Source organism: Anabrus simplex, chromosome 2, assembly GCF_040414725.1.
Source record: "Anabrus simplex isolate iqAnaSimp1 chromosome 2, ASM4041472v1, whole genome shotgun sequence".
Taxonomy (NCBI): domain Eukaryota; kingdom Metazoa; phylum Arthropoda; class Insecta; order Orthoptera; family Tettigoniidae; genus Anabrus; species Anabrus simplex.
Window position 1 is genome coordinate 192891555 of NC_090266.1, and position 27951 is coordinate 192919505.

General features: G+C 45.4%; 1 protein-coding gene across 2 annotated transcripts in view; it reads left to right on the forward strand.

The window, feature by feature from the left end:
• LOC136862736 (putative fatty acyl-CoA reductase CG5065) overlaps positions 1-27951 on the forward strand; it is a 331924-nt gene that overhangs the window by 221323 nt on the left and 82650 nt on the right. For both annotated transcript variants that reach the window (XM_067138961.2, XM_067138962.2), the window contains one exon: positions 10424-10672. In XM_067138961.2, coding sequence (XP_066995062.2) covers positions 10424-10672 — 249 coding nt within the window. The remainder of the gene's footprint in view (positions 1-10423; positions 10673-27951) is intronic.

Here is a 27951-nt window from a genome sequence, read left to right on the forward strand (position 1 = left end):
GACTGCAAACACAGTACAAGAACACACTGTATTTAAGGCACACTTGTCAATCAAGGAATGTACCAAACATTTTCTCCTCTCGCCTGTTGGTTGCAGTAACGTTCTTTATTATTTAAGGGGAGTCGTAATGTTCTATCTCGTCAATGTTGAAATAAGTGTATAAATGTACCTTTTTCGCAGTAGCCATTGGATGTAGAAAGACAGATTTTTAATATGATGTTAACTCATGTCTTTTGCATACACTGATCTAGAATAGCTTAAAAATATGTGCTACAAAATTGTCATGATTTTTAAAAATATTCCCAAATTTTAATTTTTTCTACAGATAGTTTATTATAAGAAACAAACTATTAAAGAAATATCAACCAAAGTACTGCACATCCACATTATCACAACAGTGTAAACGACATTTGGTATACATTACATGGAAATGCAACTGGTAGTTCCTGAGAAAAGGGAGTATTAGTTCCGGAAAAAGTTATTTTGAGTATATTCCATTTAAAAGTAAATGATTCTATAAAGCTCACCAAATGTAGAAGAGAAGGATTAAAAATCCTCCATCAAAACAACACTGTTTCTTGCGACTGCAGGTCAAGCAGGGTGACCAACTAATAAAACAGTTATTTCTCTTCAAAACACGCAAACCATAGCCTTCTAGAGTGAATAGTCCCTGAAATATGTGTAAATCAGTGTGGTACATTGCACAAAAGTGTATTGAAATAGAAGTGCACCAATATATTAAATAAATTATTTCAAATAGTAAATATTCGAATATTTAAATTTAAAAATGCCACATTAAACAGAATGATTCACACGTTAATAAAATCTAAAAAAGTGAAAATGTCAAAATTTGCTGATTTGGAACTCTACGACTTCCCTTAACATGCTCGAAGATGCAACGCTGCCGTCCCACGGTTGTGTATTCCTTCAATCACAACAATGTAAATGGAATGAAATACTGAACGAAAGAAACAATACGCCCAATGGTTTGATTACAGTAGATTTCAATATTCCCCCGCCTACTTCGATACACAGTTCACAACGGTGTAGTAGTGACCTTTGGACTCTGTTCAGGATGTGTGGTGTGTCGCGAATGACTTGGATAGCTGCTTGTATTCTTGGTACAAGATCATCTTCTCTTTCTACGAGATTTGCATAGTAGTCCGTTTGTGCAGATCAAACTGTACACTGTCTACTGGGGTTGGGAAGTGGCTATGCGAAACTTGTGCATTCACACCAAGCATTACCTCTGTCTCCCACTTCCCACATCCCCTCCCTTCCCTTCCCTCCTTTAAGGCACAGCAACAGGCAGCGGCTGGCTCTCTTGCATAGCAAATACAGCAAGTTCGTCAATTTGAATCGCGCTTCCGGAAGTAACAAGGTAACCCCATTTTCTCGAAAAGAAAAATTTTCTACGCCAATCCGATTTTACCACCATCCTTAAATAACACGAAGTGCATCCCTGATTTTTCTTTTGTTGGTATAGTTCTGATACATCCTGTATTTACCTGTAGGAAAAATACACGGGATCTCAGTATCATCGATAAACCCTGAAAGTAGTTATTAGGAACGTAAAACCAATAACATTATTATTAGTAGCAGTAGTCTCGTAGAAACAATAGTAGTAGCAGTAATTTTGCTAATGGTTTAACGTCGTACTAAGTTAGGTAGGTTCTTAGCGGCCGGGCAGAGTAGCTCAGACAGTAGAGCGCTAGCCTTCTGAGATTTGGTTGGCAGGTTCGACCCTGGCTCAGTCCCGTGGTATTTGGTGCTCAAATACGTCAGCCTCGTGTCGGTAGATTTACTGGCACGTACATGAATTCCAGTGAGACAAAATTCGGGAACCACGGCGTCTCCGAAAACCGTAAAATAATTCGTTAGTGGGTCGTAAAAACCGTATTATTATTATTATTATCATTATTATTATTATTATTATTATTATTATTATTATTATTATTATTATTATTATTATTATTATTATTATTATTATTATTGCTGTTGTCCGACTCTTTTAGCTGAATGATCGGTGTAGCGGCATTCGGGTCAGAGGGTGCAGGGTCCGATTCATCGTCGGGCTGGGGATTTCAGTATTTTCCGATTAATTCCTCGGGTTCGGGGACTAAGTAGTTGTAGTCCTCTTAATACACGCCACTTCATTTAAACACATCACACTGCCAACCACCATTGAAACATGCAATATTGAAAACAACCTTCCACATAAGGCTGGAGTCAGATTCAGTATCTGGTCATAACACTGAATCAGATAATTGAGAAAAGACCAGGATGAAGATGATGATGGTGATTATTATTATTATTATTATTATTATTATTATTATTATTATTATGATTATTATTATTATTATTATTAGTATCTATTAAATTGTTTTAATATGGGGCATAATAGCTCGATTATAAATGCACTGCCTTCTCACTAGGACGGCCTTGGTTCTATTCCACTGGGACGTACTAGCCGAGTGACGTAGATATTGGCATTTCACCAAGGTGACTTCAGTTTAGATCTCAGCCAATGCATGTAGATATTTTAAATGTAATGTAATGTCCTTGTGGCATGGATTCGACGTAGAAATGGAATTCCCATGACTATGATCGTGATACCAACTTCACGCACAAGCTTTGCTTGGCTTGCTTACCTTTAATATTCCTTTGAATCTTCAGAAATTCTGGACAAGCTGAGCTATATCCTTCCATAATGAAATCCATTACGGAGTGATGTAAGGGTTTAAAGGGCATTTTACTTGGATGTCCATGAAGTGACTGAAAGTGCTTCAACATGGTAATTCATTTACCGTTATCAGACATTAGAGAAGTTGATTAAATTCCATAAAAACGATTGAAGTAAACATTTTATAATAATATACAGATTTTTTCCGTCCTTTCTTCAACATAAGAGGAAATTAGAAAATACGGCAGTTGACCGTACTTTGACATTTGCATTTTCGTTCGGCAGCATTCCAGGAAGGACTGATGATCAATGTAACTTTCAGTTGTAGGGCCATCCATCGTCACATCTCCACTTCGTCCGCTGCCGACGCCGGCAGGACCGTACTTCGTATCTGTATGCAGCTTAGAGAGGCCGGTCGGTAGATGCAGAGTGGGTGTCGGCCCTCCAGTGGCCACAGCTGGTCCGTGGTCCAACAGCTCTGCATTCTTACCGGCCAACCGAGCAGAGGAGCGGTGGTCACGGCTCTAACGTGGCTCTACGCCACTGCATTCGAGAGATGGGACAGGACTGAACCTCATGGCTGGCCCCAACCGTCGGTTGTCTTGAGAATGGTTTTCCGTGGTTTTCCATTCTCCTGCACTAAGGCGAATGCCGGGACAGTTCCTAGTATAGGCCACGGCCGCCAACCCCGTTACATTCTCCGTGCATCTCCTTCACCGCAACACATTTCCCGGCCTGAGAGACGGCATTGCCATCTAAGGAGCCCGCCTCCCCCTTCAGGGGAGGAATGAAAACGTTTCAGTAGTAGTAGTTAGAGATGTCCGCTGCACAGCGATCGCCTCTTGTTCTCAGGGTTGCAGAAACGAATCCTGCCACAGTCAGTCGGCAATTTAGAAAGCTTAAATTCGAAGGAGAAAGCTGTACTCGGGAGGTGGTGGGTAAAAACCCCTCTGTCGTCAGCCCTGACGATGATTATCTGAGTAGGTTCATTTCCATACCAGATTGTACCGAGTGCTATGGTTGGATTTCTTTTGCTACTTGCTTTACGTCGCACCGACACAGATGCATTTTATGGCGACGATGGGATAGGAAAGGCCTAGGAGTGGAAAGGAAACGGCCGTGGCCTTAATTAAGGTACAGTCCCCGCATTTGCCTGGTGTGAAAATGGGAAACCACGGAAAACCATCTTCAGGGCTGCCGACTGTGCGATTCGAACCCTCTATCTCCCGGATGCAAGCTCACAGCTGCGTGACCCTAACCGCAGGGCCAACTCGCCTGGGTTGGAATTTTTTAGGGGGTACTGTTAAATTGACTTACCATTAACTCAAAGGAGGCTCCAGATAGACTCGTTCTGATTTCATTTGTGGCATTTCTTCTTCGGTATGCAGACATTCCAGATCGCAGCTAGGATTCCACGTAAGGCAAGGAATTCCTCCTCTAGCAACTTCACAATATTTACAGCTTTAGAAACACTGCAGAGGAATTCGTGAAGCGCTACACCATAGGTTCAGTGTGAACTAATCAATCTGAGAACAAGTTGTGAAATTATTGAATAATAGCCTCAGAATTATTGAGGCACTACGTTGTAAGCGTAGTGTGAACCAGACAATTCGAGGGCGAACCTGAAAATGTTGAAATTAACTGTTTTTAATAAATATCTATTATTTCCTAAGAAATATAATAATAAATATATTTATAAATAATAAATGATCATATTGAAACAAAACTTATTCAAGCGATGAAACGGCAGCATAACCCTGTGGAAGACCTGTAAATAGATCATGAACATTGTCAAATAACTACAATGTTCAAATCTGAAAAAGTTGCACATTAATTTCAAATTAATCAAACACATAGGGCCTACACGATATGGCATATAGTCTGAGTCACTTCTTCTTCTTCTTCTTCTTCTTCTTCTTCTTCTTCTTCTTCTTCTTCTTCTTCTTCTTCTTCTTCTTCTTCTTCGGAAAAGTAAGAGCTTTCCTTACCCAGACACCGATATCCGAGATCTCTTCTTTATTTCAGGAATTTTAGGGTGTATCACGCTGTGCACATAACACATAGCAGCGCAAGGCATACCGCACTGTTCAATTCAGATGGCCTCAAACTGAATGTCGGACGGATGAACCAATTCTAAGCAATGCAGATGTACGATTTACCCTTAAACTTTCTCCATATTTGCTGTGAGACTTAACAGTGATGCATGGTATTTTTACAGTTCCTACATAACTTTCACAGGTCGTGTTCGTTCAAATGAATGCGGTGTACCTTAATGTTTGCGGTATATTCTCGTATTTTACCCTGTACCAGGTGTTGCGAGGTGTTTCTAGAACTTCACAATCCGATGTATTCCTCCATATACGGTACCATTTGTATTCTGCAGATTACAATCCTTTGACTTCCCAATTTTATTCCCAATGTAGCCCTGTATCAAAGCAGACAAAGCTGGGCAATTTTGAAATGAACCAGTGTTGTCTTTAGCTTACATGACACCATTGAAATCGCCCCCAAGTTTCATATTGCATTGGTACTGGTGGAGAAGAGAAAGGATATACATTGTAAAAGTGTCGTCTTTCAAATATGGCCTGCAAGCCTGAAGGTGCACAGATCCCTCGCGCGTTCAAGAGAAAGATAGGGTCAGTGTACGGGATGATGAATATGGCGGTACCGGTACCTGTTTATTCTCAATTACATTCACGAAGGTCTCATAGCCAGAGATGGGTTACTGATCGGTTGATGCAACTTCCTGTAATAGTGTAATATCAGTGTCCTGGTCTGGGATGAGTTGTTTTAGAAGAAGTTGTTTGAATACAGTTTATACAGTGTTTTTGGGTCATAATCGTATAGGTTGATAACATTGGTTAGCCTACGTACCATATGCAGCATCAATCACTTGAACAGCCTGGGAGATGTTACATATTTTTATAATCCTGGGTCTTTGGGGGTTGTGTATGGCCGCATTGTTTATGTGTGCCCTCGCTTGAGGACCGTACTATTTTTAATTTCGAAGGGTTCTTGCAGGAAGGAGGGTTTCTGGAGAAGGTAAGTAGCTGATCTCCATCCCTATGTTTTCTCCTCTCTTCAACCATCGATTCAGAGGCGTCGTAAGTTCAACAGTTTCTTCTGCTGGAGAGTATTATGGAATATCTGGAGGCTCCGTCCGGCATGATCTGCAAGGAATCTTCGCTAGATAGAGTTAACATCTCACTTGTGTGCCGGTCATCTGCCTCTATATTAGCAATATCTTCTCCAGTAATAACTTCCGAGTCCGGCCCCGCGGGGTAGGGGGCAACGCGTCCGCCTGTCACCCGGCGGGCCCGGTTTCGATTCCCGGCCGTGTGAGGGTTTTTTATTTGTAATGATTAATATCCCTGGCCTGGGACTGGGTGTTTGTAACGTTCTTAATCTTCCTTTCCTCACACACAACATTCCACACAACCACCATTCCAATTACACGCAGGTTCATACAATATGGTGTCAGTAGGGGCAAAAGATCCACATGGGTCGACGCAACGAACAAATAGCATTAAAAAAAGAACTTCCGAATCCATATGAATAATGTCTTGTTGGCTCACTTCAGAATTCGAGTTCTTTATAACTGTATCTGTTTGTTTTAAAGTTCGTTGGGTTGTTGTGATCCGTTTTCCCGGCTGTGTGAACGGCCGCAGTGCGAAGTACTTTATTTACATTCTAGCGCCTGGGGCTGGCTAGCCGACTGTGCTCTGTGTCGTGAATCTCTGGTGTCTGGAGTGGTGAATGTAACGTGCTCCTTTTTGTGGTTATTTTATAATGACGTATTCGATTATTGTTGTTGTTGTTACAAGTTGTTTTAAGTTGCATCGACACAGATAGGTCTTGTGGCGACAATGGGGCAGAAAAGGGCTAGGAGTGGGAAGGAAGCGGTCATGGCCTTAATTAAGGTTCAGCCCCAGCATTTGCCTGGTGTGAAAATGCGAAACCACGGCAAACGATCTTCAGGGCTGGCGACAGTGTGGTTCGAACCCATTATCTCCCGAACGCAAGCTCGCCGCTGTGCGCCTCTATCTGCACGGTCAACTCACTCGGTATTATTATTATTATTATTATTATTATTATTATTATTATTATTATTATTATTAAAACCTTCCACTACCTAAACTGTGATTTGCTGGATGCTGTTGTGGAGCATTATTGTTTGTCTCATTCGGGGCATTTGTTCCCTAATGATGAATTTTATAGGTTAATACTTTGTCCGATTCTGACCCGAGTGGGCTGGACATAAGGATTCGAGCTCGAGAAGATTGCTAGGATAGATCTACCTCTATGCTTCTTGTGCTGTAATCCGACAGAAATAACAACAATTGGCTTTATGTCGCACCTACACAGATAGGTCTCATGGGGACGATGGGCTAGGAATCAATCAATCAATCAATCAATCAATCAATCAATCAATCAATCAATCAATCAATCAATCAATCAGTCAGTCACTACTGATCTGCATGTAGGGCAATCGCCCAGGTGGCAGATTCCCTATCTGTTGTTTTCGTAGACTTTTCTTGGATGATTTCAAAGAAATTGGAAATTTATTGAACATCTCTCTTGGTAAGTTATTCAAATCCCTAACTCCCCTTCGAATATTTGCCCCAATTTGTCCTCTTGAATTCCAAATGTATCTTCATATTGTGATCTTTCCTACTTTTAAAGAAACCACTAATAATGTCATTCCACGCCATCGCTCCACTGACAGGAAACGGCCGTGGCCTTAACTAGGGTGCAGCCCCAGCATTTGCCTGCTGTCTGACAGAAATAATCATTGGTGAAGATATCATAAGTGTTGTTTCAAAACTTGAGAATGAATTAATGTGAAGAACATTCGCAAGCCCGGCGCACGAGTGTTAACCTACTGAAAAATATGGACTACTGCGCTGATAAATTACATTAGTTTTAGCGGTGAAAGTTCTAACCACTACTACATGGTATTCATGAGAAAGTGCTAGTAGCGCTGTTTACATTAGTTCAAGTAACAAAACGAGCATATTCACTTCCAAGTCACGACCGGTATTCTACATGCTATAAATGGTGAGAGTAGATCAAGGTAGGATATCGGGTGTCCAAGCCGGCATAAGAGTGATGATTTATTTTCGTGTGAGCAGCGATGAGGAGAGTGGACACTTTCCTCTAAATACCAGACTAAATGAAGTCGGCAATCTTACAATTTTGCTTTACATCCACCGACACAGATAGGGCTTATGGTAACGATAGGATAGGAAAAGGCTAGGTGTGGAAAGGAAGCGACCGTAGCTTTAATTAAGGTACAGCCCCAGCATTTGCCTGGTGTGGAAATGGGAAACCACGGAAAACCATTTTCAGTGTTGCCGGAAGTGGGGTTCGAGCACACTATCTCCCGAAACCAAGCCAATGTGTATGTGACACAAACCGCACAGGCACTTATTCGATGAAGTCAGCAATTAAGTAGTAGAAATTAGAGTTTCTTTCCTATGCTTATAAAATAATAGAATAGGCCTAGGTTTTCAACTCCTGCCCTCCCCTCTTTTATGATTCCTTTTACCCTCTTTCTTCGAGTATTTATTCCACGTGGTTTTTGCAGCGAGTGAAAACAGTCACGATAGCAACTACCACCATCCTCATTTACTTTGTCACCATTAAGATTGAACAATATTTCTACGTCAGTGAAGCTCGTCGTGGATGGACTGATGAACTTGGCAATCTAAGTTCGTGAATATTTCTCTATTGACGGTTAAAACGCATACAGTATAATAGATTAAAATTGGATTTTCTATATTTCTTGATATTTACATTTTATAGAGTAAATATTTTCATAGATATTTGGAAGTTGCTGAAAGATGAGGTCCGTTTCCGTGTTGTAGTTGTTGGTGAGATTAGCTGCCACCCCCTGAGGCCCGGGTTCGATTCCAGGTTCTGCCACCAAATTTGAAAAGTGGTCCGAGGAATAGAACTGGGTCCACTCAGCCTCGGGAGGTCAACTGAGTAGAGGGGGCTTCGATTACCACCTCATCCATCCTCGACGTGGTTTTGCGTGGTTTCCCACTTTCCTCCGGGAAAATGTCGGGGTGGTACCTACCTTAAAGCTACGGCCGTTTCCGGGGCAGGTGACCAAGATGTTAGGCCTCTGGAAACAACAAGCATCATCATAATCAACGGTCGCTTCCTTCCCACTTCCTTGTTTATCCCTTCCAATTGTCCTATCCTCCTACAAGGCCCCTGTTCAACGTAGCAGATGAGGCAGCCTGGGTGAAGTACGGGTCCTCCTCCGCAGTTCCATTGTTACACTGTGAATGCAATTAGATATTATTAAGGAGCTGACCTATCGAAAAACAAGGTTAATAAGAATTCTAGCTAAGCACTACTGCAAAACTCGTTTTCTAAACAAGGCTTGGTTACTGAACACCGTGAACGTGGATCAGAGATGTTTACTAGCCAGAGCAGTGACAATCTGGAGCACAGGCTAATTTAACACGGCCCTCACTCCATCCGTGATGAACTAAACAAAGGAAATTACATATGATATTGTTCTAATACTACTGAGCGAAGTAGCCACGCGTGTTAGGCTAGAACCCGCGGATATCCGTGAAGTTAAGTGTCTCGGCGGAGCAAACTGCATAGCAGTGCGGATAATTTTGCTGATAATTTCTAAATAATGATGTTTATTGATTTTTCACTCATATATACTCTAGAAATCTTCCAACAAGTCAGGCTTTCATACATTTCACGCAGGGCCGATGACAACAAGCGTCATCATCATTTCACGCAGTTATTTTTGCTTGTATTGAGACGATCCTTGAACGGGAGAATGGTGATATATAAAGAGCCTTGGAAAGCCGTTAATCTGACCTAAGTCTAACTGGCTCCTGCCCGCAATTAGTGGAAGGAAGGAACAAAGGTTCCGAAAGAGAATCGCTCAATATTTCGGTAGTTGTCGCAAGAGGAAAGTCTTCATACATTTGTCACTGTGGATTGGCTGGTGCCAGGTATCAAGCCTATTGCATTATGTTAACAGATCTATCCATTTCAATACCTTGGGTGTAATACAGTTAATTATTTGTAATATCCGCGGATAACCATTCACGGATGCGGATGAAAGAACTGAGGATGCGGAGCGTGTGGATAATATTTTGTATATTCGCGAAGGACTCTAGCTATGGTACCAAACTCCGTATTCAGGAAACGAGTGGGTTCGAACCTCATTGCCGGCTATCCTGAGAATGGTTTTCTGTGGTTTCCCATTTTCACTTCCAGGCAAATGCCGCGACAGTTGCTTATTCATAGGTCACAGCCGGTTCCTTCCATCTCCTCACCATCATTCATTTCATCTTCATTAGCTCCTCAACTGAGGTTGACATAAAATAGTTTAACCTCGCCTCATTCCCGACCCCGTATTAGGGAACGGAACTTCTTCTTTTTTTTTTTTTTTTTTGCTAGGGGCTTTACGTCGCACCGACACAGATAGGTCTTATGGCGACGATGGGATAGGAAAGGCCTAGGAGTTGGAAGGAAGCGGCCGTGGCCTTAATTAAGGTACAGCCCCAGCATTTGCCTGGTGTGAAAATGGGAAACCACGGAAAACCATTTTCAGGGCTGCCGATAGTGGGATTCGAACCTACTATCTCCCGGATGCAAGCTCACAGCCGCGTGCCTCTACGCTCACGGCCAGGGAACGGAACTAAGGAGTAGACGTACATTGTTCTAATACTGACCATACAATTTCTTTCTTTTTTGCAGCTCTTCAGTCGCGTACGGAAGGAATTCCCTGATGCTATAAAGAAGATTGTTGTACTTCACGGCGATGTGACAGAAGACCGACTTGGCCTCACCCCCGAGCAGATACAACGTCTAATGAAGGAAGTGTCAGTGGTGTTCCACTTCGCGGCAACGCTACGTCTCGAAGCAAAGCTAAAAGACGCCATACAGATGAACCTTACAGGAACTTGGCGAGTGCTGGAAATGTGCAAAAACATGGAGCAGCTGAAGGTAAGTGAAGGGAACTTGAAGCAAAGAAGGATACAATGCAGGGTGCAGAAAAACTTTGTTTCGTAATTATAAAGGAGTAATTGATGTTACAAATACAATTATTATGAACATAGGAAACATAGGTCTGTGGTGATTAGTTTCGGCTGCCCAACTCCCAGACGCTCGAACGTTAACGAGCAACACTGTTTTTGCTGAGTAGCTGTCCGCATGACCTTCCTTCTGTCTTGCATGTATCCTTCATCTGTCCGTCGCCATTCCTGCATATCGTGTCCGGGAAGCGCCGGGAATTTTCCAAAGAATATGCGATTCAATGTTGCGTCTGTGTGAAATGTGCCGCCAAGTTGGAGGGAGACATTTCGAATATGTGCTCTGAGGTACTGTACGTTCGTCTATTTTCATTGTGTGCAGCTAAAATGTAAAAAAAAAAAAATGAAAATTGTGTCACATTTATGCTGGAGCACCTGGGAGGTTGGCAGCCGATCTGAGATCTTTAAGCGTACGCAGCGCCGAATCTAATTACCGCAGACCGTTACGTGAACGAAACGTATCTATTGAATTTTTTATTATTTCTGTATTAAATAGAGGATATTAAGATATAAATACTAAGCTGAATCAAACTACGAATATTTCGCTGCAGATACGACTTCCTTCTGTGGCATTGCGTTGGATCGTGTCGTCTTTTGTTAACTCTCTTGAGGTCCAGAGCTGGTAACAACGAATGGCGAGTGCTATGCCTGTGAATTCTGAATATCTTTGTTCATCACGACAAGCGCGGGCTGGTGATGAAAAGTGTCGTGGATTAATCATTTCTTCAACGAGGATAATGAGCTTATTTTACGAAAATTGCAAGGCCTAGGACTAAATGTAGTTCACCAAAAATAGCATGACGTTTGGACCACTCAAATATTAGTTAATGAATTATGGGCAAAAAAGGTCAACAGATCGGCAAGGATCGGAAAACATCAATAAGTAATAATCAAGCAAAGATGTTTGCCTTTTTCCATCTTTACACACAGTTGTTCCTAGGCATGCCTTGCTGTGTCTACTAGAGCATCCCTGTATGCCACACTTCCTCTTTCCATATTCTGGACCTGACGATTTTGTATTCTTTGAATTTTTTCACTAATCACATCCTCTACAACTCCCCAATTTCCTCGTGCAGGAGATGTTCTTCCCTTATCTGTCTCCAGACAGTCTTCACTTTCCCTACCCTATTTTACTTCGTTCACTGCAGATTAGACATTGGTCTGTGTAATCGGAAAAGCCCGTATTATCAGTAAATTCGTAGGAGAATTTCTTAAATTCGTAGTTAGTTTTGACATAGACTTTTATGGATGTTGTGTCCCTCCCTTCCCAATGTGCAACCACTCAAATATCCTTGAAGAATTAATTCACAGCTGTTTAATTCCATGTTAGCGCAGATGTCTAGTAAATACTTCCTTTCCTATTACCTTCCATATCTTCCCCGTATTTACCCAACACTTTCTCATAATAATAATAATAATAATAATAACTTTGGTATTACGTGCACTATCTACTTTTACGGATTTCGGACACGTCAATGTGCCGGAATATTGTCACGTGCAAGTTCTTTAATGTGTCAGTAAATCTACCGACATGAGGCAGACGCATTTAAACTTTTTCAAATACCACCAGACTGATCCAGAATGGAACCTTCCAACTTGAGTTACCTTCTCGTAATATCCGTCAATTCCGTTTTCAATTCTCGCATTCAAATCGTCTATTAACACTATCCTCTCCTTGCTGTTGACCCTGACTGTGATACCACTCAGTGCTTCATAAAACTTGACTCTCATCTACTCCCTCACACTGAGATGATTCTCGTTCCCGATTCCTGCAATCGCCGAATCTATCCACATGATTCATTCATTTACGTACCTAACATAAACCATGTTCCGTGCTATGAATTTTCTAATGAACAATACCACCGTACACTCTCTCCTTCTCGTTTTAACACTTGCTGGGAACACCTTATAATCCTTCTCTCTTCCTCGTGGCGTTCCATTAGCCGAACATAATCAACTCCAAACAAATTCAGACGCATTCTCTTTGCTGACTCAGCCACATCTACTTTCTTTCTTTCTTTCTTTCTTTCTTTCTTTCTTTCTTTCTTTCTTTCTTTCACCGGGCGAGTTGGCCGCGCGGTTAGGGTCGCGCAGCTGTGAGCTTGCATCCGGGAGGTAGTGGGTTCGATCCCCACTGTCTGCAGTCCTGAAGATGGTTTTCCGCGGTTTCCCATTTTCACACAAGGCAACTGCTGGGGCTGTACTTTAATTAAGGCCGCGGCCGCTTCCTTCCCACTCCCAGGCCTTTCCTATCCCATCGTCGCCATAAGACCTACCTGTGTCGGTGCGACGTAAAGCAAATACCAAAAACAAATAAATCTTTGTTTCTTTCTTTCTTTCTTTCTTTCTTTCATTCTTTCTTTCTTTCATAAACCCGATTAAGATTGCATCCCTGTTCAATTTTGTTCACCAAGTTGTTTTCAAGGATCCCTTGGTCTGTCAAATGGTAGTGGGACTTTGTCACTGCCATAGGTCCGAATCTTGCTTCTACCATTCTAGCTCGGTAAATTTCTGTGAAGTAGAATGCTACCTTACTTCACCTTGATCCAAGCGAGTGTCTCCACTCTAACAGTTTAGAGACAGCCACTGGACTGTATAGTCCTAGCCACCTGAGGGCAAAGGTTGTCATAGTTTTTTTTTTTTTTTTTTTTTTTTAATATGCACGAGGTGCCCACTCCTATTCCGTAGCAACTGGCAACTGGTAGCTGACTCTCAGGCCCACGTACTCGGCAAGTCAACCGTTGCCCATGGTTCACGAACTTGGACGTGACTTCAGGAAGCCACAACACGAACACATTGATAGTATATTTCATTTGGCCTCCACCGTGACGGCTGTCTGCGTGTGCCTCTCACCTCGAGGCCCGGGTTCAATTCCTGGCGTGTCCGGAGATTTTAATCCTGGATTGAAGGCAGGGACTGGATTCACTTCTTTTGTTTGTTTGCAACCACACTATCTATCCGTAAATGGATCTGGACTTATTGCAGATGTGAAAGGATGTTTGACCATAACGACAGCTTACGTTAAAACAATGTAACGTACTGAAACATAGTTACGATAAGAGCAAGAAATGCCTTGTCATTATAACAGAAAACTGGAACTGAAACCAATGAGCTGACCTCGGAGTAGAAGGTAGCCTCGAGAATTCGTCATGATGAAAGAAAAGAGGTGTGTGTTGTGGCAGCGGGCAGTAAGAAGCAGTGAAGGTGAAAGCGGTGTTGTGCTTTAGGAAACCCAGCGGTCTCATTAAGGACAAAGAACAAACCTGTCACATGGTAGAAGAGATGGTGGTCACGATATGGACACACAATTTATGGTGTGCAGAACGTCAGTAAATTCAGTAAGAGAACTGTGATTCGACGATTATGACGTGTGATTGAAGCGGCAGCTGCTCGTCATCAGACTGGGAAAGCATAAGCATGGGTATACAATAATAATAATAATAATAATAATAATAATAATAATAATAATAATAATAATAATAATAATAATAATGGCGTGTGTCATCTGGAAAGGCCTGGTGCAGGTCTTTCTATCTGACGCCGTATAGGACCTGTGTGTCTGTGAGGATGGGACCCTATCGAAGATGAAATCTAATGCTGAAAACGTCACAAATACCCAACCCCCTGAGCCATAGGAATTAACTAATGAAATTTAAAATACCCAACCAGATCGTGAATCGAACCCAGGACCCCGGCCAAGGAGCCGGACTCAAGTATGGGCAACAGAAAGAACGGTGTTGAAGGTAAGTAAATCGACTAGTGTTTATTCAAGGTAGATATGGTATTTAGCCGGCCCCGCGTAGTAGAAGTGGCGTGCCTACCTCTTACTCGGAGTTCCGGGTTCGATTCCCGGCCAGGCCACGGATTTTTACCTGGATCTGAGGGCTCGTTCGAGGTCCACTCAGTCTACGTGATTACAATTGAGGGGCTGTTGAACGGTGAGATAGCGGCCCCGGTCTAGAAAGCCAAGAATAACGGCCGAGAGGATTTCTCGTGCTGACCACACGACAACTCGTAATCTGCAGGCCTTCAGGCTGAGAACCGGTCGCTTGGTAGCCCATGGCCCTTCGAGTGTGCTGCGCCACGGTGTTTGGTTTGGTTTCGTACTTACGGTATTTGTAAGACTGCTGTGCTATGGAATAGTAAACACCTGCCATGAGCCTTCTCTCCTCCATTTCGACCGGCCGCAACGGCATGCTTCTTCCCCCATCATTATCATAGCTTTAGCGTTCCATTCCATTCCTTAGTTTATCCAGTATTCGGGAGATAGTAGGTTCGAACCCCACTGTCGGCAGCCCTGAAAATGGTTTTCCGTGGTTTCCCATTTTCACACCAGGCAAATGCTGGGACTGTACCTTAATTAAGGCCACGGCCGCTTCCTTCCCACTCCTAGGCCTTTCCAGTCCCATTGTCGCCATAAGACCTATCTGTGTCGGTGCGACGTAAAGCAACTAGCATTCCTTAGTTATTGCCCTGGTAACATGAGACGGATCTCATGTCCGTGCATTTGAGCTAACCGAGAATGATGATGATGATTATTGTTATTTGTAACCATATGCCGATTTTCGGTTAGGACATTTTCGTAAAATAATTTGTATTCTAAAGTAGTGAATGTCATGTAAGTTCGTTAAATTAAGATGTAAGAACATAGTACTATAAGAAAGATTCGTAGTTGGGGAATTTTGAACATGTAAATCCTTGTACACTGACTTAGCAAATGTCATGGGAGAGTCACCTAATAGCGTGTAGGGCCTCCTCTGGCCCTGCGAACTGCAGTGAGACGCAGTGGAAATAAGTCGACAAGTCCCTGATAGTCCTCTGGACGCAGCTGACACCAAATCGTTTGCAGAGCGGCCGCCAATGCTGGTCTGTTCGTGGGCGCAGGATCCATGGCACGGAGCCTGCGTTCCAGGACATCCCAGATATGCTCGATAGGGTTCATATCGTGGCTCCTGGGTGGCCATGGCAGTCGTTGGACCTCGGCTGCATGTTCCTGGAACCATTCCCGGGTGACGTGGGAGCGATGTGGCGGCGCGTTATCATCTTGAAACACCGCAGAACCGTCTGGGCGCTGGAAGGCCAAAAATTAGTCGAGATGGTCTCCGAGCAGCTCAACATTCCGCGTACCATTCAAAGTCTCTTCCAGAACAACTAGAGGGTCCATTCCTTACCAGGAAAATCACCCCAGACCATAACAGAGACACCAGCGCCCAGGACCACACCTTCGAGGCAGGCGGGATCCATCGCTTCATGTGGTCTGCGCCATACACGGTGCCTCCCATCGGCATGGTGCAGTTGAAATCGTGATTCGTCCGACCATATCACGTTACGCCATTGTTCCAGTGTCCATCCATGGTGACTAGCGACAAATGCGCGTCGCTCTGCCCGATGACGTTGGGTTGACAGTGGCACCCGTGTGTGGCCCCGGCTCCCATACCCCATAGAACCCATGTTCCTACGGATTGTCCACTGGGAGACGTGTCTAGCACGGCCTGTGTTAAATTGAGCCATGATTTGTTGCACGGTTGCCCGTCTGTCACTATTGACAATCCGCCTCAGATGTCGCCGGTCACGATCATCGAGGGTGGTTGGACGGCCGGTCGTTCGTCTGTTGTGGACGGTGACACCTGCATTCAACCATTCACGATACACCCTGGACACGGTTGATCGTGTGAAGCCGCTTTCCCGCACCACTTCCGAAATCGCACTTCCCATCCGTCGGGCACCGACCACAATACCCCGTTCGAACGGTGTCAGCTCACAACAACGTTCCATGTTACACCTGTCACATGCACAGCCACTGCTCACAAGGTCTCCTATACAAATGCCGCTATCACAGGGGGCGTGTGGTGCGCAGACAACACACCTGCGCATCAGTGCTCCGCTATCCCATGACATTTGCTCTGTCAGTGTATTTCTACAACTTTTAAAAAGGGTAAGAGCCCATACACAAGGCCTAGCAGTGAAGAATGTGTGACATGGGAAACAGTGATTATATCGGTAAATAAGGTTGAAGTCGGTTGAAACTGTTGCAACAAGTAGCTTGGAAACCCGGGGTCCAGCCGGGAATTATAAGCTGAAGATGGTAATTCATATATGTGGATGAACACTAGGCATCTAACTTTCGTATCGGCCGCTCAGTAACCAATCCGAAAGTTCCGATATTGGACGCGTTGACTGAGAGACGCTTGAAGATGTTTCAGTTAAAGCGTTGCTACCAGTGAAGGTTTCGCGACGCTACAGCCACGTGGAACAAGCCTAAACCGGGTGGTTCACCAGCCCCTTATTTTTTCGGGGCCAGGCAAACCAAATAACGCGTATAACCCAAAGATCCTTATAATTTAGTTATCATCATCATCATCATCATCTGTTTACCCTCCAGGTTTGGTTTTTCCCTCGGACTTAGCGAGGGATCCCACCTCTACCGCCTCAAGGGCAGTGTCCTGGAGCTTCAGACTCTTGGTCGGGGGATACAACTGGGGAGTATGACCAGTACCTCGCCCAGGCGGCCTCACCTGCTATGCTGAACAGGGGCCTTGTGGAGGGATGGGAAGATTGGAAGGGATAGGCAAGGAAGAGGGAAGGAAGCGGCCGTGGCCTTAAGTTAGGTACCATCCCGGCATTCGCCTGGAGGAGAAGTGGGAAACCACGGAAAACCACTTCCAGGATGGCTGAGGTGGGAATCGAACCAACCTCTACTCAGTTGACCTCCCGAGGCTGAGTGGACCCCGTTCCAGCCCTCGTACCACTTTTCTAATTTCGTGGCAGAGCCGGGAATCGAACCCGGGCCTCCGGGGGTGGCAGCTAATCACGCTAACCAATAATTTAGTTATATGAACACCAAATAGCTTGAAATTTCTCCTTATGGTCAATAAGACTCTCCCCCACATGTGTGATATCACTGTAAATTGATCCATGGACCTAGGAAATGAAAAACTACCATGCACCAAACTACTGCGCCAAATACTATGGGCCATTCTGCATGGCGCCTTGAAATAACATAGGTACCCGTAATATTATCAAATGAATTGTTTATGGCACGTGCTCTGTAACGTAAGAAAGTTAAATGAACACTGTAAACCTCCATTGAGAGCTTTGACGCGTATGTTAATTTTCGATGTGGAACGGCCGTACGTAAGTACTAAACCTCTAGCACGCAGCACGTACGTTAGCTTCGTGGCTGAATTGGTTCTGGGCAGGAGCAGGAGATGTGTGAGTATCGGCAGCGTAGAGGTTCGAATCCAGCATAAGGCAATTTTTTTGAACGACAGAGGTGGTCCACTTTTTTTTGCCATTGGCTTTACGTCGCACCGACACAGATAGGTCTTATGGCGACGATGGGGCAGGAAAGGGCTAGGACTGGGAAAGAATCGGTCGTGGCCTTAATTAAGGTAGCCTACAGCTGTTTGCCTGATGTAAAAATGGAAAACCACGAGAAAACATCTTCAGGGCTGCCGACAGTGGGGTTCGAACCCACTATCTCCCGAATCACGGATAATGGTCGCACTTAAGCGACTGCAGCTATCTAGCTCGGTAACGTGGTCCATTTTAGCGAGGGTACAATAATAATCAATATTTTTTGCTATTGGTTTTAAGGGGCGCTCTCTGATTTGGCGTCTTTCCCCTAAGGATAGGTGAGGGGAAGAATTGGGAAGGAAATCGTCATTGGTATTTTGTTAAGGTACCGTCCCGCCATTCGCCTAGTGGTGAAAATGGAAAACCGAGGGAAACCGTTTCTAGGACGGCCAGCATGGGATTCAAATCCACAACCTACCGAATCCAACGCGCCAAAATAATAATCCACACCAACCAGGTCAAATTACAGCACTTATTCATTTCCTCACGATGTATTCCTACGAAGAGTACGTTCAATTGTTGCTAATTTATGGAGAAAGTATGGCCGACGCCTCTGTGGTGTAGTGGTTAGCGTGATTAGCTGCCACCCCCGGAGGTCCGGGTTCGATTCCCGGCTCTGCCACGAAATTTGAAAAGTGGTACGAGGGCTGGAACGGGGTCCACTCAGCCTCGGGAGGTCAACTGAGTAGAGGTTGGTTCGATTCCCACCTCAGCCATCCTCGAAGTGGTTTTCCGTGGTTTCCCACTTCACCTCCAGGAGAATGCCGGGATGGTCCCTAACTTAAGGCCACGGCCGCTTCCTTCCCTCATCCTTGCCTATCCCTTCCAATCTTCCCATCCCCCTACAAGGCCCCTGTTCACCATAACAGGTGAGGCCGCCTGGGCGAGGTACTGGTCATACTCCCCAGTTGTATCCCACGACCAAGAGTCTGAAGCTCCAGGACACTGCCCTTGAGGCGGTAGAGGTGGGATCCCTCGCTGAGTCCGAGGGAAAAACCGAACCTGGAGGATAAACAGATGATGATGATGATGATGATGATGATGAAGTATGGCCGAATTAACGTGTATGCCCCGTGCTCCGTAATGGTAAAAAGTTAAATGAACACCATAAAGCTGTCAACATTTGGAACACTTGTTACTCTGAATATGCACGGTACCCTACTTCCTACCTACAACCATCACGTCGTAGTCCAACCTTGTTACTTAACATCGGATGAAAACGGTCCTTGTCCGCCTCTGTGGTGTAGTGGTTAGTGTGATTAGCTGCCTCTCCCGGAGGCCCGGGTTCGATTTCCGGCTCTTCCACGAAATTTGAAAAGAGGTACGAAGGCTGGAACGGGCTCCACTCAGCCTCGGGAGGTCAACTGAGTAGAGGTGGATTCGATTCCCACCTCAGCCATCCTGGAAGTGGTTTTCCGTGGTTTACCACATCTCCTCCAGGCAAATGCCGGGATGGTACCTAACTTCAGGCAACGGCCGCTTCCTTCCCTCTTCCTTGTCTATCCCTTCCACCACCCCCCGCAAGGCCCCTGTTTAGCATAGCAGGTGAGGCCGCCTGGGCGAGGTACTGGTCATCCTCCCTAGTTGTATGCCGATCCAGAGTCTGAAGCTCCAGGACACTGCCCTTGAGGCGGTAGAGGTGGGGTCCCTCACTGATTCCGAGGGAAAAACCGATCCTGGAGGGTAAACAGACAACGAAGAATAAGAAGAAGGAGAAGAAGAAGAAAACAGTCCTTTTCGGGACCAAATAAAAATTCACTGTTCGGAACAGGATGATATGCGGCCATATTACAGTCACTCTAAACAGCGTTAGTCGAGAAAAATCGAGAAATCGAGAAAAACTGCGCTACCACACAGCTTGGCTGAAGCAACGGCAGTGATGCATGATTTCGCCACCTTAGCTACCGCGATCCTCGGTGCATTGGTAGCGCGTTGTAGTCCTTATAGACACTTTCTGTCCAAACGTAAGATTCGCACATATTCCACATTCATTATAGTTTAAGTAACAGAAATAACACTGCCGCTAATGATTTCTACGATATTCGGGAGCATTATATAAACGGTAAGGTTGTACTAGAAGCAGGTTTTTCGGATTTAAAAAGTGTAATTCGTGTCCTCATTCCGAGGTGAGCTGCATGTACGATTTCAGCCACATACCAGCTCTCCTGCCATTCTTAAATTTCTGACAGTAGCGGAAATCGAACCCGGCCCCCGAGGACGGCAGCTAATAACACTAACCGTTACGCTTCTGCGGCGGACTCTTCGGATAGCAATGATATACGCGTTAGTTGGGTTACCTACCTCCGAAATAAAATAAGGGGCTTGTGAACCACCCGGTATATACATGTGTGCACATGCGACCAGTTGATTATCCATTATGGATTTAGTAATGTTGAAGACCCTTGTCTACGGAGTCGTCACTGCACGAGTTCATTACAGATGTTTACAAGTTCTTTACCAGGTTATGACAAGTCATTCCCAGTGTGTATTCTGTGGAAGATGCTACATTGTGTTCATTTGTCAGTCATGTTTCTTTCTTAATCTGTTTACCCTCCTGGGTTGGTTTTTCCCTCGGACTCAGCGAGGGATCCCACCTCTACCGCCTCAAGAGCAGTGTCCTGGAGCTTCAGACTTTGGGCCGGAGGATACAACTGGGGAGGATGACCAGTACCTCGCCCAGGCGGCCTCACCTGCTATGCTGAACAGTGGCCTTGCGGGGGGATGGAAAGATCGGAAGGGATAGACAAGGAAGAGGGAAGGAAGCGGCCGTGGCCTTAAGTTAGGTACCTGCCTGGAGGAGAAGTGGGAAACCAAGGAAAACCACTTCCAGGATGGCTGAGGTAGGAATAGAACCCACCTCTACTCAGTTGACCTCCCGAGGCAGAGTGGAGCCCGTTCCAGCCCTTGTACCACTTTTCAAATTTCGTGGCAGAGCCGTGAATCGAACCCCGGCCTCCGGGGTTGGCAGCTAATCACACTAACCACTACACCACAGAGGCGGTCATTTGTCAGTCATACTCTAGATTATTTCTCTCCCAGAAAATGCACAGTGTGTGTGGTGGTTTATATGTGTAACCTGGAGCCAATATGTTGCTGTGCACAAAACTGGTTATTGCTAGATGAAATCGTAGGTCAAGTGTTCAATGCAAGGTCATTCCTTGATTGATTCGATATGGCATTCGTTGTTCAACTATTCCACAGTAGCCTTTTTACATTGTGAAATATGGTTTGATTAACAGAGTATAGTGAGGTGACTGGGATTGTTTTTTTTTTTAAACTCATACAGTTATAACCCGTGGTAAAATGATTCCACGGTTATGATGTTATTTTGTTCATGTAAATGAGATTAAGAATAGGCAGCCGTCTCATCCGCATAAAATCATGTCTGAAGCGTGGCCTTCAGAACTATGTGGTGTGTAGATTGTAGATGTTTTTGTGGATGTTCATTCATGTAATCGGCAAAACGAGTTCGTCTCATCACGTGGTGATTATTGTTGGTGTTTGTTTTGTTGTATTTTATTCTGTTTGGGAAGTAAATACTCGTATTGAAATTTATGGTAAATCTTTAATTGGTGGAGTAAGGAAAAACCTCGCATGCTCACCAAATTTATTTTCAGAGTTAAATACGGTAGTAGCGGATAAGGTAATGAAGCAAGTTTGGAGCCTCGTCACCTTGGGAGGAGTTTATTCATGCTCGACAGAGTCAATTATTCCTGTAAATCTTCTGCCAGTGGCGCCCTATTTCGCCATTTATATTTTATTCTAGGTACAAATCATTCATTTCAATTTCGCCAAGAACGTACTAATTATTATAATAATTATTATTATTATCATTATTACTATTATTATTATTTCCGCCTCTGTGGTGTAGTGGTTAGTGCGATTAGCTGCCACCCCCAGAGAACCGAGCTCGATACCCAACTCTGTCACGAAATTTGAAAAGTGGTACGAGGACTAGAACGGGGTACACTCAGTCTCGGGAGGTAACTGAGTAGAGGGGGTTCGATTCTCACCTCAGCCATCCTCTTACTTCTTCTCCAGGCGAATGCCGGGATGGTACCTAACTTAAGGCCACGACCGCTTTCTTCCCTCTTCCTTGCCTATCCCTTCCAATCTTCCCATCCCCTACAAGGCTGCTGTTCAGCATAGAAGGTGAGGCAACCACGGAGAGGTACTGGTCTTCCTTCGCAGTTGTATTCCAGACCAAATGTCTCACGCTCCAGGACCCTACCCATCGCTGAGTCCAGGGGAGAAACCAAATCTGGACGGTAAACTGACTAAATACATTTTTAAAAGGCTTAAATGTAAAGGCTTGCTCGGTTCACTCAGAAGGACGTGGGTTCGATTCCCCGTCAGGACGTCGAAACATTTATGAAACGAGATATCCATTTTTGGAGGTTCATAATGGCCCTGAGGTTCGCCAAAAATGAGTACCGTACCGGATTAATTCTAAGGGGCAAAGGCGGCCGCGCGTTGTGCTGACCGCTCTACCCCACCAAGTGCTGAGGTTACGGATAGTGGAAGCGTTTACCTTCCACCCCGCCAATTGCCTTCATGGCCTGTACGGAAATGACTTTGCTTTGTTTTGGACAAATATTATTATTATTATTATTATTATTATTATTACACCGCGGTATAAGGGTATGATTCCTGCCTCTTACCCGGAGATCTAGGGTTCGATTCCCTACTAGGTCAGGAATTATTACCTGGATCTGAGCGCTCATTCAAATTCCGGTGAGCCTACAATTAAACAATAACCGAGGAGCTATCTGCCGGTGAGATGGCCCCGATCAAGAAAGCCAAGAATTATGCCCGAGAGGAATCATCGCGCTGACCACGCGTCACCGCGTAATCTGCAGGCCTCCTGGCTGAGCAGCGTCGCTTGGTAGGCCACGGCCAAGGAGGGCTCTAGCACCACGGGGTTTGATTACAATTATCATCATTGTTATTATTACTATTATTATTATTTAAAATATTATTATTATCTACAATATTTTGATGAAGACTCCGAAAAGTATTTCTTTCCTTCTTTCTTAATCCCTTTACCCTCCAGGGTTTGATTTTTCCTCGGACTCAGCGAGGGATCCCACCTGCACCTGTAGCGCCTCAAGTGCAGTGTTCTCGAGCGTGAGACTTTGGGTCGGGCGGATACAACTGGGGAGAAGGATCATTACCTCGCCCTGTTGTGCTGAACAGGGGCATTGTTGGGGGATGGGAACATTGGAAGGGATAGACAAAAATAGGGAAAGAAGCGGCCGTGGCCTTGAGTTAGGAACCATCGAGGAATTTGCCTGGAGGAGAAGTGCGAAACAACGGAAGAAACACTTCGAGGATGGCTAAGGTGAGAATCGAAACTCCTCTATTCAGTTGACCACCCGAGGCTGAGCGGACCCCGTTCCAGCCCTCGTACCACTTTTCAAATTTCGTGGTAGAGCTGGGAATTGAACCCGGGCCGCCTGGCGCGGCAGCTAATCACACTGACTACTACACACAGAGGTGGGCACGAAAAGTATTCGTGAAGTTAATTCGTATTTTTTCGGTCAAAATCAGAATACTTAAAATAAACATTCAGCTCATTACGTCGTGTCTAGAACACATACTACCCATACATGCCTAAGAGAAATTCAGAATAAAACTGGCCGACTGGACGCCTGTGGGAACCGGATTTCACAGCCCATGCTCTCGGGCTGAGCTGCGGCGTCCTCGATCATTCTTGTTCTGTTGCCTGGATCTCTACTTAACGTCTATTTGGCATGCACCGAATGAGCTCGACACCATCTAACAAGCTGGAAGTCTATTTCTAGTAAAACGTTGACGTGAAAACTGAATATTCAATTCCAAATCAGCATGCCAGAAGAGGTGAAACTAAGAATCAATTTTCCGGATCGAGTGGGAAATTTGGCCGTGCTGCAGTATGTAATGCTGAGATACATAAGCAATGGAAGGTAAAAAAAAAAATTGGCAGTAGGCTGTCACTATTGTAATGTCCGCAGGTTTTATATACACTGACTGACAGTGACAATGCAACACCAAGGAGGAGTGGTTCGAAAGGGATGAAAGTTGGGGAAAAAACAGAGACGGCACGGATGAATTATTGATGTTTATTTCAAACCGATATGCAGGTTACACATTGCGCACGGCATCAACTCAGTAGGATGTAGGACCACCGCGAGCGGCGATGCACGCAGAAACACGTCGAGGTACAGAGTCAATAAGAGTGCGGATGGTGTCCTGAGGGATGGTTCTCCATTCTCTGTCAACCATTTGCCACAGTTGGTCGTCCGTACGAGGCTGGGGCAGAGTTTGCAAACGGCGTCCAATGAGATCCCACACGTGTTCGATTGGTGAGAGATCCGGAGAGTACGCTGGCCACGGAAGCATCTGTACACCTCGTAGAGCCTGTTGGGAGATGCGAGCAGTGTGTGGGCGGGCATTATCCTGCTGAAACAGAGCATTGGGCAGCCCCTGAAGGTACGGGAGTGCCACCGGCCGCAGCACATGCTGCACATGCTGCACGTAGCGGTGGGCATTTAACGTGCCTTGAATACGCACTAGAGGTGACGTGGAATCATACGCAATAGCGCCCCAAACCATGATGCCGCGTTGTCTAGCGGTAGGGCGCTCCACAGTTACTGCCGGATTTGACCTTTCTCCACGCCGACGCTACACTCGTCTGCGGTGACTATCACTGACAGAACAGAAGCGTGACTCATCGGAGAACACGACGTTCCGCCATTCCCTCATCCAAGTCGCTCTAGCCCGGCACCATGCCAGGCGTGCACGTCTATGCTGTGGAGTCAATGGTAGTCTTCTGAGCGGACGCCGGGAGTGCAGGCCTCCTTCAACCAATCGACGGGACGGGAAATTGTTCTGGTCGATATTGGAACAGCCAGGGTGTCTTGCACATGCTGAAGAATGGCGGTTGACGTGGCGTGCGGGGCTGCCACCGCTTGGCGGCGGATGCGCCGATCCTCGCGTGCTGACGTCACTCGGGCTGCGCCTGGACCCCTCGCACGTGCCACATGTCCCTGCGCCAACCATCTTCGCCACAGGCGCTGCACCGTGGACACATCCCTATGGGTATCGGCTGCGATTTGACGAAGCGACCAACCTGCCCTTCTCAGCCCGATCACCATACCCCTCGTAAAGTCGTCTGTCTGCTGGAAATGCCTCCGTTGACGACGGCCTGGCATTCTTAGCTATACACGTGTCCTGTGGCACACGACAACACGTTCTACAATGACTGTCGGCTGAGAAATCACGGTACGAAGTGGGTCATTCGCCAACGCCGTGTCCCATTTATCGTTCGCTACGTGCGCAGCACAGCGGCGCATTTCACATCATGAGCATACCTCAGTGACGTCAGTCTACCCTGCAATTGGCATAAAGTTCTGACCACTCCTTCTTGGTGTTGCATTTGCTCTGTCAGTCAGTGTATCTTATTTATCTCAACCACTGATTTTTCTTGTGCAATATGTATTGCCATATGTTCTCAGAGAATAGTTTTTTTTGGTTTATTTCATTATATAAGTTTATTCCGCTCAGGGGTATTGTCATCATCATCATCATCATCATCATCTGTTTACCCTCCAGGGTCGGCTTTTCCCTCGGACACAGCGAGGGATCCCACCTCTACCGCCTCAAGGGCAGTGTCCTGGAGCTTCAGACTCTTGGTCGGGGGATACAACTGGGGAGAATGACCAGTACCTCGCCCAGGCGGCCTCACCTGCTATGCTGAACAGGGGCCTTGTGGAGGGATGGGAAGATTGGAAGGGATAGGCAAGGAAGAGGGAAGGAAACGGCCGTGGCCTTATGTTAGGTACCATCCCGGCATTCGCCTGGAGGAGAAGTGGGAAACCACGGAAAACCACTTCCAGGATGGCTGAGGTGGGAATCAAACCCACCTCTACTCAGTTGACCTCCCGAGGCTGAGTGGACCCCGTTCCAGCCCTCATACCACTTTTTAAATTTCGTGGCTGAGCCGGGAATCGAACCCGGGCCTCCGGGGGTGGCAGCTAATCACGCTAACCACTACACCACAGAAGCGGACCAGAGGTTTTGTTCTGTCCGAAAATCTTGTCCACAGCGTCCCACTGGCGATTTTGCAATTTCTATGGCGTAATTATAAATCAGTCAGCTCTAAACTTCACGGTTTGTATTGGTTGCGATGTGTACTGTCACTTAGGAGCTTACTTCGCAAATACGTTATTCTCTTGTTTAAGTGAGGTGGGGAGGGGTTTGGGGGTTTGAGGGTTTCATAGACCGGCTTATCATCATCATCATCATCATCATCACCTGTTTACCCTCCAGGTTCGGTTTTTCCCTCGGACTGAGCGAGGGATCCCACCTCTACCGCCTCAAGGGCAGTGTCCTGGAGCTTCAGACTCTTGGTCGGGGGATACAACTGGGGAGTATGACCAGTACCTCGCCTAGGCGGCCTCATCTGCTATGCTGAACAGGGGCCTTGTGGAGGGATGGGAAGATTGGAAGGGATAGGCAAGGAAGAGGGAAGGAAGCGGCCGTGGCCTTAAGTTAGGTACCATCCCGGCATTCGCCTGGAGGAGAAGTGGGAAACCACGGAAAACCACTTCCAGGATGGCTGAGGTGGGAATCGAATCCACCTCTACTCAGTTGAACTCCCGAGGCTGAGTGGACCCCGTTCCAGCCCTCGTACCACTTTTCAAATTTCGTGGTAGAGCCGGGAATCGAACCCGGGCCTCCGGGGGTGGCAGCTAATCACGCTAACCACTACACCACAGAGGCGGACATAGACCGGCTTATTAGAAATAAAAGGCAAATAGTATGTGGATAATAAATTTTGTTCAATAGAACGTGGTACACTGACCACGATGTATTCACAAGGACAGCTGACCACCTCGGCGCGTGAGTCAACACAGTGCCATCTTATAACAGAGTATGCGTGTGAGGACACATATACAGGATGAAGCGTAATTCGCGCACTCGGGCGTCGCAGCGCGACTCCTCACATGCCAGCAATAAAAAAATGTCTCTTACAAAATTTCGTCTTGCGAGTATATCCGGCAGAAAAACGACGTTGAAGAGTAGCAATCTGGCAACACTGTAACTACATGTAGGCTAACTACCTCTGTCAGCAGAGGGAAGTCGTACTATACAGTTGGTGCAGTGGATAGAGTTTTGGATTCCTCAAAATTTAATTTAAACTAGAGTACGATGACTTTCTTCCATCCCAGGGCAGCGTATTGGTATATCTTACTCATGCCTTACTTCACCCTCTGAAAACATGTAATATTGCTTGGGGTAGTTCCACTTTAAAAATCATTCTTACACTGAATTTAAATTTTCGTAACTCATTGCATCAATATTTACAATAACATGACAACAAAAAACATTTCTAATAATGCTATTAATTTTACGTCCAGTTACCTACCTTTTGCCGGTTTTAGGAGACACCAAGGTGCCAGAATTTTGTCCCGCAGGAGTTCCTCAGCGTGCTAGTAAGTCTACCGACACGAGGCTGGCGTATTTGAGCACCTTCAAATACCACTATACCACCGGACTGAGCCAAAATCGAACCTACCAAACTGGTCCCAGAAGGCTAACACTCTACCACCCAGCTACTCAGCCCGGCCTAAAACCATCATCAATCCCACAGTTTTTAATTTATTCCTGAAATAAAACATATACGAAAATATGCCGTCATCTCCTACAGTCGACTAGACTCACCTTATTGACAATGGTCGGTATGTGAAACTATTCTTCTTATATTCAACACTTGATAGCACTTCACTGATCATAATGCAATGATGTAATTTCATCGTGCAGGATTCTACAATAAGTAACGCACAATCTCCAGTG